The sequence below is a fragment of the Aotus nancymaae genome, unplaced genomic scaffold (assembly GCF_030222135.1).
Source record: "Aotus nancymaae isolate 86718 unplaced genomic scaffold, 86718_ANA_hifiasm-v0.15.2.pri h1tg000003l, whole genome shotgun sequence".
NCBI classification, from domain to species: Eukaryota; Metazoa; Chordata; class Mammalia; order Primates; family Aotidae; genus Aotus; species Aotus nancymaae.
Window position 1 is genome coordinate 28,023,910 of NW_026988414.1, and position 14,519 is coordinate 28,038,428.

Here is a 14,519-nt window from a genome sequence, read left to right on the forward strand (position 1 = left end):
TTCCTTTCAATACATGGGAAAACTAAATGAAAACAAAAAAAATAGCATTAGGTTTACAAGACACCCAAAAATATATGTTCACACATGTTTTCAGGGGATATACGCAAATGATTTTGATCACTTGATACCTTGAAAAGAGCTCTTGTGGGACACAATGATATTGGTAAGTGACAAGTATAAAACGAGTCTTCAGTGACATTAAGGAAACAAATCAACCCACAGATAGAGGAAGAGCTTTGCACATAGGGATGTGAAATGGTCTTAAGTGTAATGAAAAGCCAAGATGCTGCCTCAGTCAGAGAAAAAAAATCAACATAATAATGGGATACATCGAGGAGAATACTGAGCCAGGGGAGAAAATATTTTTAAAGATAAATTATTCATTAACTTTTCAACAGGTACAGAAACAAAAAATGCAGAACCCAGAAGATATCATGGCAGTCTTAAAGTTTGATATCTTTCATTTGTAGAAAAGCCTTAAGATCTGTTTTAACTTAGAGAAGGTGGAGTGACTTCCTGACTACCACTAAGAAAATGTAACTTCTTGGGAAACTATCTCTACCTTGATGATTTTATACACACACGAGATGAACAACAAGGAATATGCTTAGATGTATTGAGAAAGAGGTGAGTCTGCAGCACTGTCACAAAGGTGCACAAATACTGAGAGACTGCCGAGGAAATGGTCCCCATCAGTGACTCTCAGGTGAGAACAGGGGGCTTTGGGTTTCAGCACAGCCTGGGCAGTTGGAATGCAGGGCTCCTGAGATTCCATGACAACCCCACTTTCTAATAATTCCATTATTGCAACAGCAGACGGTTACCTGGCACTGGCTGAGACCTCCCTCACTCTTGTCAGAGGCAGAGCTACAGGCAGTGCCTTTGGCTCTGAGCTCAGGCAACGTAAATACTGTTTTTGCTGTTAAGGATTCGAAACTGCTGTGAGGTGTTGATTAAGTCCTTCGCAATCGTAAGTCAATTCCAGCTGTTGTCATCCCTCAGTCCTGACTAAACCTAGTTGATTTCACTAGTTTTTGATCCATCATGTGCTTGGGTTTCTTCTCCCCAGTCCCTGTTTGAACTCTCCTGCCACAAACATCAGCATGGTGGTAACTGCCACACATTTGTCCCATGACAGGGCAGAGATGAATATTCTAGAAATCAACTGGAGATTACAAGCTCAGCTGGCAGAGAGCCAACAGCAGTTTGAAGACCTCAAGGAGAAATTTCTTATAATTCAAGCTACTGCCTACTCTCTGGCCAAGAAACTGAAGAAATACAGTAAGTTCTATAGAGTCACCATCACAGAAGTGATGAATCAGCACCTGTCGTCTCTGTGAGATACTGAAGAGTCTCTTCATCAAAATTAATTTCATCCTTCCCTTAGTTCTAGGAAAACAGAAATGGGTATTTTAGCTTCATTATGTTAAGGATGGCAAACAGAGGCACAACGTATTTAGCAACTTTTCCACGTTAGCAGTCCGATGTGAGGCGGGACTAGAGTTAAAATCCTACTTACTGACTTCTGACACAGGCACAGAACCACTTGCTTTTCTCAGCAAGATGCTCAATCATGTTTACCAGAATGTTCTCTGTACCCTAGAAGATCCTGCAGACAAATAACATCTAGTCTGTTGGTCTAAATGCCTGGAACTAATGAACTGCCATTCTGTTTAAGCTTCTTTGGGCCCAATAGGCAAATCTCTCTTCAGGGAACCCCAGGGGAAACATGGCGACAGTACAGAGTACCTGCTCTAAGGAGCTTAAAGAGGAGACTGCTCCTAATAGTAACGGTGGCATCCATAAGTGACAACATGAAGAGCAGGGAGTACCCTGGGGAGAGGGAAGTCCTGCTTCCTGGGGCACAGGCTCTTTTTCTAAAGAGGAAGAAAGACGGCACATAAGACACTGGGGAGGTAGCAGTGCTGTGTGCAGAGCAGGGAGCCTGGGCCAGTCTCCTGGGCCCCATCCAAGTGGCCTGTCTTCTCTGTGCCTCAGTTTCCTCATCTGTTCATTGGGTACTATAATAACACCTACCTCTGTAAACTGCTGCAATGAATTACATGACATGTTTTTTCTAAATCTCCTAGAACAATTCTTGGCACAGAGTAAACACTATCTATTAGTCCTTCATCCTACTGTTTCTAACTTAATTCAAATGTTATTAGTATTTGGTCATATTTCTATGATGACCTCAGGGTCTTATGCCTCATATTTCATGCAATTATATTCAGATATGAGTTTTTAAATCTTTGACATATATGTGCTTGAAATTCCCAGTACCAGGGAATCCATGAGTCCCATCGTCCTAAGGGCCTTTCCTACTATACAGGATATCACTGCTTTATGCCCCAGTAGAGTGTTTGACAGGAGAGGCTGCAAGGCTTGCAAAAGTGTCCCAGGATTCAGAGCCAGACCTCGGGGGCTATGAATTCTGACTCTGCCTCATCCCAGGTGAATCATCCTGTCAAGTTACTCGATGTGTCAATGAAGTTTCTTTTTCCCCATCTCTAAGTTGGAGAGTATCAGATGCCAGCAAGTTGGGAGGTTGATAATAAAAAATGAAAAAAATCCCTCACTACAATCTGGTACTGGGGATGCTTTTGTCCTTGGGATAGACACTGCCACCTGCCCTGCAGGCAGTGACCACACCAGTATGTCCAGCCTTCCACTGAGGCAGGCATGACTGTCTCTTCTCAGAGTGTGAAGAGGAAAAAGACATAGACTCCGTGCTGAGGGATGAAGTGCAGTTCATCGAGGAGAAGCTGGCAGAGAAGCTCGGGCAAGCTGAGGAGCTCAGGTGAGCAGATGCCATGGGGACAGGCAGGTGGGCAGGGGTGTGATCTCTGAAGTGCAGCAGTTCAGCTGGGAGAAGCAGGAGCTAAGCTGGGCCAGGACAAGGGCAGGCATTTACATGGCAGGCACATTTCACACAAACACTCATAAAACAGGACAGTAATCTTAGCAAGTTATGGGTTGCAGTTGTTTCTTGAGCTTTGTTTTCTCTTCTTAAAACAACTAATTGTTGAGTTGAAATTTGCATATCCAAAATTCATCAAAAGAAAATGAACCACCCAGCAGCATTTAATACACTCAAAATGGTGTGTGATCACCACCCATTTACTCTTAAAGTCACCTCCTGACTGCAGCAACTCATTCGTTCAATCAATATTGCCTTCTTGACCTGCCATTCCTTTCTCCTTTCATCTTTCCAACTCATCCCATCTGCACCTGACCACATTTCTGTGCACGGCTCTGTTTCCAGTCACTGCAAGATGCACTATGTGAATTTTCACATAGAAATGTCCATGGCCAAAGTGAGGAGCTGAAAGGACATCCCCTTGAAATTGACTTAGGAAGACACTGACTTTTGTTTACAGAAGAAATAAATGAATGGAACATCACAGAGGATCTTACAGGAGCTCTCTCTGAGACAGAGGAAGCCTTTGTATATATAAATACAATATATATGTATACCATATATATATACACATATGTATATTTTCATGGACTCTCATTTCTGTCACCCAGGCTGGAGTGTAGTCACACAATCTCAACTAACAGCAACCTCTGCTTCCAGGGTTCAAGCAGTTCTCCTGTCTCAGCCTCCCAAGTAGCTGGGACTACAGGCATGCACCATCATGCCTGGCCAATTTTTGTATTTTTAGTAGAGACAGGGTTTCACCATGTTGGTAAGGCTGGGTTTGAACTCCTGAACTCAGGTAATCTGCCTGCTTCACCTCCCAAAGTGCTAGGATTACAGGCATGAGCCACTGCACCCTGCCAAAAATATATATATATGTATATAATATACATGTAATATATAAAAATACATATATATAAAATACATATATACAATTTCTCTTGGCCACAGGCATTTTCTCAAACATGTGACCTTCTGCTTGGAGGGCTCCTTGAGGACATGCTCACATAAACCTCCGTTGCAGTATTAGAACTGATCACTCATCCCTTTCCATTATTAAATGTTCTCTGCTATCTCACCATAGGCAATATAAAGCCCTGGTTCGCTGTCAGGCAAAAGAGCTGACCCAGTTACGGGAGAAGTTACGGGAAGAGAAAGAGGCCTCCCGCTCACTGAATCAGCATTTAAAGGCACTCCTCACTCCTGATGACCCCGACAAGTCCCAGGGTCAGGACCTCCAAGAGCAGCTGGCTGAGGGGCACAGGCTTGCAGAGTGTCTTGTCAACAAGCTCAGCGTAGGTAAGGTGGACACAGGCCCTGATGACACACAGCCCCAGGCTTATGAAAGTCCCCAGACCTCCACACCTCCACAATGGCAATTTTATGGGTAGTGTTTCTTTCCACTAAAAATCTGTAGCCATGACGTGACCAGGACTTCCTGGGCAAAAGCAGACATGGGAAACCCTTGGGGTTGGAGGTCACAGGATTGCAGATGTCTCCTCATTTCTTGGTGGAACATGGTCTTTGAGGCAAGAGGCAGCATCTGTCCAGTTTTAAAGGACAGGAAGGAGGCTGTGACAGGAGGCAGCTTGTTAGAGTAAAAAGAGTCCTGGACTAAGAATGAAGGTTCCCAGGCTCTATCTTCAGCAATGTCTTTAGCAACTGTGAGGAAATGATTAATTTATCCTTCCTGAGTTCCTGTCTCTGAATCTGTAACGGCAGACAAATTGTCTCTTGCATGCAAATGTGGGAGCAGTTATGACTATATTTCACGATGAGATCAAGCCCCTTGCTGTGTAGTGTTGGAGAAGGCACTTGATGTCAGGGCATTTGGTGGTAGGAAGTGGTCTAGACTGGAGCACTCCCCATGGAGAGAGGGTCCCTGGGTAGCACAGTGGAAGTCACTTGGAGGGCCCATGAAGTTCCCAGTATAGGGAGTATTGTGGGACGAGTTTGTTTGTCCTGTTCTAAGAGAAAGATACAGGTTTCAATGCAAGCTGTGACAGGACACAGAGCCAAAGCCTGTGCCTGGGTATCAGAAGTGTGGCAAGATTGGGGAGACAGCTGCTGAAGCTTAGAGAGAGGCTGGACAAGCCTCCAGTAATACAGGGAGCAAGAAGTCTTTTCAATATTTGGCCACATCTTGATGGTGACTCTCCAGGTCAGAAACACGTTCCCTCATGGATCAGGAGAACATGCCAAGGCATTTTTTAGGGCTAAACAGGAGAGTTTTCAGTACAATGCAGACCCATACATGGATGTTCATGTCTCAGTGCACATAGGGCTGACTGTGCTTCCGGTGGGTGAAGTGGGAAATATCTGAATACACGCTTCTGTATTTGCAGAAAGTGACGAAGATGATGACGGATATGTTACAGATGAGGAGGTCGAGGAGGTCGAGAAAGTACAGGAATCACCTGACCCCAGGTAACACTGAATACTCAGGAGTGGGTAATGGGTGGTAAAATTTGGAAAAGGTCTCAGAAAGAACACAAGGTAGGTGAAGGTAGTCACAGATGGCAGGTTCAGGATACAGACAGCTGCACAGTGCACCGATTTCCTGCACTCACCAACAAGGAAACAGCCCTGTTAACATGCTTGTCCATTGTCTTCGTGGCACCTGTAAGCATGACCCTCTATGAGCTCACTAGCCCTAGGGACTTCCTGCACACACAGAGGAGACCTGTCCTCCCCTGTAGTGAAGCTAGGATGAGATGAAAAGCTGCTTTTCACATGCTTGTCCTTAGACTCTTGTTAGGGAAGATAAATGACAAGGAGACAACACGCAGGAATTAGGAAGCACCTACCAAAGTTAAACACCAAGACAAGTGCCCAGGAAAACTTGACATTTCACATCACAATGTTAAAATTAAAAACAATCTACAAGGCACACCATCTCTGGAGTCTACCAAGGCTCAGACACCTGTATTCCCTTGGCCACAGCATGTTAAATACAACCCAGCTTAGACACACGGTGTGGCAGCTGTCTTTGGTTCTGTGTGAGTGCTGTGAAGACTGTACCATACAGAAGCAGCGGAGCCTCTGCCTTCCTCAGCTCCTGTCTTTCCAGTGCAATGAACACCAGCTGCTCTCTTCCTCTCTGGTTCCCAAGGCAGCCATGCTCTGTTGCAGATAGAGGAGGATTGCCTGTTCTCTCTTAAATGGAACCTCCCCTTTGCTTTCTGGAACCACTACCTTATGCCTTCCATCAAAACCAGCTGGGAATCCCTCTTGGTTTAATCTTTGTCATCTCTATCCTACCTGGCTCGTGAGGGAGGTGCAGAAGGCTGAGGAAAAGGAAGTCCCTCAGGACTCACTGGAGGAATGTGTTGTCCCTTGTTCAAACAGCTACAGCCCTTCTGACTCCAACCAGCCTCACCGGAGCACCAAAGTAACATTTGAGGGAGACGAAGTCGACTCTGCTATGATTATAGACAGTGAATGTTCTCAGAATGAAGATGAGGAAATGCCATACTTTCTCCCAGGTAGCCTCCATGTTCTTCATGCCTCATACCTCTGTCTAGGCTAAGGAAGATCAATTCTGAGGACAGGCTGTATACAAACCCATTGATTTGAATCAGAAACTAGGATGAAGCTGGGGGCAGTGGCTCACATCTGTAATTTCAGCACTTTGGGAGGCCCAGGCGGGTGGACTACTTGAGTTCGGGAGTTCAAGATGAGCTTGGGAAATGTGGTGAAATCCATCTTTAAAATGAATACAAAAAAATTACCCAGGCGAGGTGATCGACACCTGTAGTCCCCACTAATCGGGAGCCTGAGGTAGGAGAATCATCTGTGCACAGGAAGTTGAGGCTGCAGTGAGTCATGATTTCACCAGTACACTCCACCCTCAGTGACAGAGAGAGAACCTGTCTCAAAAAAAAAAAAAAAAAGAAGGAAAGAAGGAAGGAAGGAGGGAGGGAGGGAGGGACAGAGGGGAGGAAGGGGAGGGAAAGAAGGATGTGAAGGAGAAAAGGAGAGAGGGAAGAAAGGAGGGAGGGAGGGAGGACTAGGATGGAATATTTAATATAGATACAAGAGAGTCAGATAGCTTTCCAATTCTCCCTGGCCCTGATATCAGGTGACTGGACCACAGGCAGGTAGGACAACTTCACAGCCACCTGTGTACAGGAGGTGTACGGGAGGTATCTGTCAGGCCTTCTAGCTCAGTTCCTATGTCTCTTGTCACCTCTAATGATGTAATTTGTGCCCCAGCACAATGTCCATGGAGTTTCCATGCTTGTCCAAGGCCACTGTCAAAGACAGCCTTGCCTACATATTAAAAGATGTTTCCCTGCATTTACATGATGTCTGTCTGTGTGGCCTTGGTCACTGGATTGCTTTAGTGAGAAGCAGGGACAGCAGGGATGGGTGTCTGGGAGCACTTAACAAAGGGAAAACTGAGACTGTTCCTACTGAAGCCCCTTCTCCTTTCAGCTCCCACCCAAGAGACCCGTCCCCAAGGGACTTGCAGTGGAGACATGAGCTACTACCTGTCAGAGATGGAGACTTCACTGACACAGCCGGAGCCAAGCACCCTGGTGCCCAATTGTCTTGGACTACAGCTGGATCAACGGTTCGACTGTGGGAATGGCTTTGCCAGGCAGGGCCCTTCGCCCACCACCTGCAGCTTCACAGCCAATGCTGATTCTGGGACCCAATGTTCCTTTCAAGGTAGGGAAGGAAAGAGGGTAGGAAGCTCTAATCCAGGTCTTGGTGGTCACGGTGCTGTGGGTGGAGCAGAGAATGGGCACCTCTCCGTGCTCACTCAGGGTCAAGTTGAAATCCGTGATGCTCCAACCCAGTGAGGTGAGCAAGAGCCTGGGGCTTAGGACAAAATCTGCTCTCAGGTCCTGGGTTTGCCTCCTTCTGGTTGTTCACTTTGGCCAAAGATTTTGTCTTTTGGGGATATAAATCTCTGTTTCCTCATCAGAGCTACCTAAAAAATAGTATCTGCCTGTAATCATTGTTGAGAGTATTATTATAATTTCCAAAGGGTCTGATTCAATAACAATTACTCGATAAACCTATAAATAGCTGTTATCTAATCCACTTGTCTTTCTGACAACTTTACATTTAGAAAGTGACTTCACAGACTATGTTGTCTCTGAGGCAGAGCGATTGTGAAGCTCTCTGTTTTCTAGAGACCCCTCTTCCCTTCCTTTCTCACACATACTCCTCTGCCAGTTTTCTTCCTCTCCTTCCCCATCCCTCATGAAGCTGATTCTCAACTATCGGGCACTCTCTGTGATAACATATGAGGCACATTCAGTAACAGCGTAAATCCTGGGCCCACGAGTCAGTCTCATGACATGTCCAGATCTTTCTTCTCCTTGTTTTTCCGCTCTTTTTGAAAACAAAGGGCAATTTTCACGTGGAAAGTGTCCACATCAGTCTCTTTTATGAAAATCCATTTAGTTCATCATCTCCACTCATGTACACAGCCACGTCCTCAGTTTCCATCTCAGAGGGAACAATTCTGCTCAGATTTCCTTAAAACCATGGGTCGTGTTCATCTTCACTCTCTGTCCCACTCAGTAGCTTCTCCTGGAGCCCTCGGCTAAGTAATGAAAGGACTTTTGTCCCCAGGAGCAGGGAGGGTCTCATGAGATCCCAAGCACCATATGGGTTCATGGAGAGGACACGTGGGAGGCACTCAGTGGGTACTGGGGCATGCGCAGTCCCTGACACGTGCCGTGACAACTTATTTAAACTGATTTCTTCCCACTGGAATCTCCTTTGCTTCTCTATGGATTCTCACACCCGCTGCCAAGACTCACCTCACTGGCTCAGGCACACCCTCTCTTCCTCACTTTCCCTGGAGTCCAGAGCCTGAACAGGCTCCAGGTGAGAGGACAGAGTGAATGCTTTTGTCTCATTCATATTTTCCCTCACCTGGTGATTTCTCCTGCTGTCTAATAGGTTATTTGCTTCTCCCACATGGTTTCTTTCTCATGCTTCTCATGTTTGTAATTTTTTTTTCCAATTTCGATAAACCAGAACAGTGATTGCTGCCTTACATTTAATATCTTCTAAATCCCTATCTAATATTTCTTTATTAGATTAATACATACAGATATATACATTTATGTCATTTTTCATAGATATTATGTATATTTGGTGTGTGTGCTACATAGGGTTTATATGTATATTCAATAGACCTTATAACGATGCAAGTTTTGTAAATTCTCCAGGTTTAGGCTTCCCCGGTTCCTTTCTCTCATCAGCTGCTGTAACCTCTGTCTGGTCTCACCTCTGTGTCCCATGGGCTGCCACCCTGCCAGGCCCTTCCATCCCCATCTCCTGTTTGCACTCAGCTCTGATTTAACTTTCACATTTATAATCTCTTCCCTCCCCAAAGCACAGACCACATACAGGGGGATTTCCTTGCTTTTGCCTTATCAACGTGGAAGTTATTTGTTTCTTAATCTTGTGTTTCTTGAATATTTTTGTGAATCAGGAGTGCCTTTGTCTCCTGACAAACTTGTCCTTACTGAGTAATGGAAGAAAGATCCACAAAACAGAAAATATTAAAGTCACTCTACTGGCTTCCCCTCACACTTTGGACTTTCTTGTCCAAGGCCACATTCCTAATTTGACGTCCTTTGGGTGGAAGAGAAAGTCACAGTAAGATCATGGGTGCCAGTGCATGCCATTGGCTGTCATTTTGTTTTCAGAGATGGTTGCGCAGCCCTATGGCGGGATGAAGAGCACTCCGCAGCGGGAAGATGATCCCTGCAAAATCCCAGCTGACAACACACGAGAGCAGCAGCTCATTGGTAACATTCATTTCTCAAGTGTTTTCAAACCGAAGATGATTAAAAGAAAATCCCGGTTCAGCAAGTGGAATCCCTACCCCTCACACTTGGGGCGCAGAGGTAATCACATCTATGACCCTTAGCTGCACTCACTTCTTATTTCACTCTGTCCATGGTGACAGCTCGTTCTCCCACTGCTTTTTCTCTTCCATTTGTTTTCTGCAGTGGCTGCTGTAACCTCTGTCTGGTCTTAACTTTGTGTCCCGTGGTCTTCCACCATGCAAGGCCTTTTCTGTCCCCATCTCCTCATTGCTCTCTGAACTCTGCCCTATTCTTTATTCTGCTGTCTTGAGCATCCCTCTCATGGTCACAGGAGAGCCAGACCTCCTTGTCCTCATGCACATTCACAGTTTAAGCTGCTGAACACAGGGTCCTTTGACTGGAATTGCATACTCTCCTGGGAAGTTTACCTTTCCTCCCAGCATCCCCAACTCCATTGTCTCTTTCTGCAGGGAGCGTTGCTTTAATGCATCATTTACACATTGGTTTTTCTCTTGAGTCAGCTTTTGAGCATCCTGACTGATTCAACCATTAACTGTCTCTTGTTCCTCTGAATGAGAAGTGTTAAAACTGAGCACAATGGTTCCCACTTAGAAAACTAAACTAGAACCAGGTGGGAGTTCCCTACTGGCCTGGATACACTTTAGTCTTCAGCCCCAGATGTGTAGCCTTGTGACAATGTAGCTGGAGTTGCCAGGGACGCGGTGTTCTCACCTCATGGACTCATTTGAGCTGACATTAACTGGAGGACATTTATGACATTCTCAAGGGACATCACTTCAAAAGTACATACAGAGGGCAGGACCTCAAAACTGCATACATCATGAGGTACGTCATTCTAACCTCTCTCCTTTTTATTCTCATTTCCACTTCTACAAGTCCAGTTAAGGGTCAAAAATGCAACTCAGATGAATCTTAAGGCCAGTTTATATGAGATAGCATTTTCTGAATTAACTTTGATAAAAGTGACTCCACAACCAGCTTTATGCATACACAAGATGACAGGCAAGAATCTATCCACAGGACAGTCTTTGCTTTGGCCCAGCCCAGTTGATAAGAGAGAGATTTCACTGAAGTTGTCAGAGAGAAGACTAAAATCCATGGAACCACTGGGAACAAAGCCAGTCATGAGATAAACAGCAAAAGGAAAGAAAATGATGGGAAATGGGGTTGTTCTATTTAGTATCTCTATCTCCTGCTGCCATGTAATAAACACCTGGTGAGATTTGAATTAAGATGAATGCCTTGAACTCACACCTTGAGATTCTCACTTCCATGGCCTGGGGTGTGTTTTGGGTGTGTGTAGTTTTAAAACAGTCCCATGTGACTCTAATCTGTGGCTAAAGATAAGAAGGACCACTGGTCTTCTATGATCACAGGTCACGAACATGGAAGTGCCCCATATATGCAGCTACTCCAAAGGCTGAGCCTCCGTCAGCCTGTGATGGGACCTATATTCCCCTCTCAACAGCACTGTTTGTATAGCATAGAAACAATCAAGAAGAAAACCAAGAAAATGAATACATTAGACCTTTAGCCTCTGCTTGAAGCTCACTTGCTCAATTTTGAATACAAGACAAAGTGAGAAATAGTCATTACATTAACATCTAATGTACAGAAATAATACCTCCCATATTACATACAGTGGAATTTAGTATTTTCTTTGGCAATTTAAAATAAAACTTCCAGTTTACATTTAACCACACAGATTTTACAGCCCACTAATTGGCTCAGCACTGCAATGTGAACATTTCACTTTTGGTCATTTATTGTCCTTCCGCAAAGCCCTGAAAAAGAACTTACTGGTCTCACTCTCCTGAAGAGAATGCAATAACAAATCAAGACTGAAATTCCACAAGAGATTGTATATGAATACTTCTTTATGTCACTCTTGACGCTTGACATTAAGTATTAAAAAGTCAACTTTCCCAAAATGTACTTAAGGAATATAATAAGTGGGAGGGGAGAATGTAGTAAAACACAGACTAATCCTTTCACTTTGTACTTCAGAGTTCTGTGGATCTAGATATTGAGAAGATTTCTAGAAATCCCGCAGGGTGTAACCAGGTGTGGAATCAACTTCCAGGCATTGGGGAAAATAAGTAGGATCATAATTACACTCCCTGCTCTCTCTTTGCTAACTCCATTTTGAGTGTCTTTTTTTCTTTTAATTTTCTTTCTTTCCTGATCCTCTTTGAAAGAATACTTATAAACATATTTCTTTTTTCTTTAAAAAAATTATGTTAACCAACCAAACCAGCACCATAGACATCATATTTCTCATATTTTTTTGTAAAACCTTATTTCTGTCCTAGCCAAGGTGACCCAGCAGTCTGTCATGACTGTTGAGACCTCCAGATTGGAGCCTTTCCTCTCTCTTCCTCCAATATTTATTGAAATGGCTTTAGTTCATGGGTCCTAATTCCTGGGTTGTCAATAACAAGTCATGGGGCCTTAGTTCAATCATATCCCAGTGGCATCACTATGCCTCTGTTGTAAAGGCCGGAAGTGGACGTGGATGTTTTCTGAGGTTCCTGCTGCTTCTTATATCCAGAGTTCTTCCCATGGCCTCCTGCTCCTCCCTAGAAGACTGGGACATGGAGTTTAAGGGAGTGGGTTTCTCTGCAGAGGATCTTCCTTTTCTGCAGCCCTCTGTCTGAGCATGTATGATTGATGCTGAGCACATCCTCACTGGGAGGAAAAGCCATCACTCTGCTCCAGACAGAGAGGAATCAGGAGGAAAGGGGCTGATATTCCTAGCTGCCGGCTGGGCATAGGCAGGGTCCCTATATCCTGCACCGCAGGCTGACTGGAAGTTCAGGGAAATTCAGTGGTGTTTTCTTCTCACTTGTGAATGGTGCTTCCCCTTTCAGCCAGCCCAACCCTCACCCTCAGCTCAAGCTCCCAGGAAGAGATCAGTTTGCCTCTGGGATATCACCACTTAGCAATCCCTCTAAACTCAGCCTTCAAAAGGACCTGACAAAAATGCTGATTTGATTATTTTCTCTCCCTCCCCTACAGGTACCAAATACTACCAGAAGGATGCAAAGGATGAAACGATGCCAATACGGCAACTTTTCCAATTGATGAGAAAAAACTAAGACAGCAAAGCAAGTTCAAGTCCAAATATAATGACCCTGCAGGGAACCTTCACAGAGGATTGAATTTTAGATCACAGAATGCTCTTGATGATTTCAACCCACTAGGCTCCTTTGAGAAGCCACAGTCCATCCTAGTCCAATTGTGATCAACACCTAGGGAGACCAATCCTCAGATGGATGCACAGCATTGACAGGCTTTAGCCTTGCTCCTCTCAATTCCCATCCTGTAGAGAACAGAAGTGTGGAGCCACTGGCAGGAGACAGCATGTCACCCAGGACTCTACCAGGGTAGAGTATGAACAATGACATGTTCTTGCTGAAAATGTTTACCCTGAATTTCACAGGAGGTAATCCTCGGGCAATTGCAGAATGTAGAACATTGAACAGCACAACTCATCTGTCTGCTTCAAATAGCCCATTTCACCAAGAACACAACAAAAAGGTGAAGAGACATTTTGTTGGAACACTGCAGTCATGCTGTGAGCTTCCTGCCTCAGCCCATCTGCAGGCAGAGAAGATTCTACCAGGGTAGAGTATGAACAATGACGTGTTCTTGCTGAAAATGTTTACCCTGAATTTCACAGGAGGTAATCCTCGGGCAATTGCAGAATGTAGAACATTGAACAGCACAACTCACCTATCTGCTTCAAACAGCCCACGTCACCACAAAGAACACAACAAAAAGGTGAAGAGACATTTTGTTGGAACACTGCAGTCATGCTGTGAGCTTCCTGCCTCAGCCCATCTGCAGGCAGAGAAGATTCTACCAGGGTAGAGTATGAACAATGACGTGTTCTTGCTGAAAATGTTTACCCTGAATTTCACAGGAGGTAATCCTCGGGCAATTGCAGAATGTAGAACATTGAACAGCACAACTCACCTATCTGCTTCAAACAGCCCACGTCACCACAAAGAACACAACAAAAACGTGAAAAGACATTTTGTTGGAACACTGCAGTCATGCTGTGAGCTTCCTGCCTCAGCCCATCTGCAGGCAGAGAAGGGCCAGTGTCTTCATCATCCCCATTATTGTGATACTAGGACGTTCCCTTGGTTAAGGAGGGGTCTATCAGCTCCGTCCCTTTTAAAGACAATAGACCCCCTCCTTAACCAAGGGCCAGTGTCTTCATCCTCCCCATTATTGTGATACTAGAATGTTCCCTTGGTTAAGGAGGGGGTCTACTGTCTTTAAAAGGGACGGAGCTGATAGACCCCCTCCTTAACCAAGGGAACATTCTAGTATCACAATAATGGGGAGGATGAAGACACTGGCCCTTGGTTAAGGAGGGAGTCTATCAGCTCCCTCCCTTATAAAGACAGTAGACCCCCTCCTTAACCAAGGGAACATTCTAGTATCACAATAATGGGGAGGATGAAGACACTGGCCCTTGGTTAAGGAGGGGGTCGATTGTCTTTAAAAGGGACGGAGCTGATAGACCCCTCCTTAACCAAGGGAACGTCCTAGTATCACAATAATGGGGATGATGAAGACACTGGCCCTTCTCTACCTGCAGATGGGCTGAGGCAGGAAGCTCACAGCATGACTCTGCAGTGTTCCTTGCAAAATGTTTAGGCTGAATTTAATCATGAGAACATTTTCAGATGACTTCAGAATGCAGAACCCAAAATGTCTCTTCACCTTTTTATGAAGACACCTTATTTATAATTTGAAAGTGG

General features: G+C 44.8%; 1 protein-coding gene across 2 annotated transcripts; it reads left to right on the plus strand.

The window, feature by feature from the left end:
• The first annotated feature begins 899 nt into the window (after positions 1 to 899).
• On the plus strand, positions 900 to 13,771 carry LOC135274860 (neuroblastoma breakpoint family member 4-like). 2 transcript variants are annotated; one of them, XM_064375942.1, is made up of 8 exons: positions 900 to 1,281; positions 2,701 to 2,800; positions 4,008 to 4,222; positions 5,269 to 5,350; positions 6,197 to 6,408; positions 7,361 to 7,597; positions 9,601 to 9,801; positions 12,763 to 13,771. In XM_064375942.1, exons 1-8 carry the CDS (start codon positions 1,104 to 1,106, stop codon positions 12,840 to 12,842), a joined length of 1,305 nt encoding a protein of 434 aa, XP_064232012.1. In that variant the 5' UTR covers positions 900 to 1,103; the 3' UTR covers positions 12,843 to 13,771. The 2 variants fall into 2 exon arrangements, with proteins under 2 accessions (XP_064232012.1, XP_064232007.1); XM_064375937.1 differs by having other exon boundaries at positions 6,272 to 6,408.
• Positions 13,772 to 14,519: the final 748 nt, after the last annotated feature.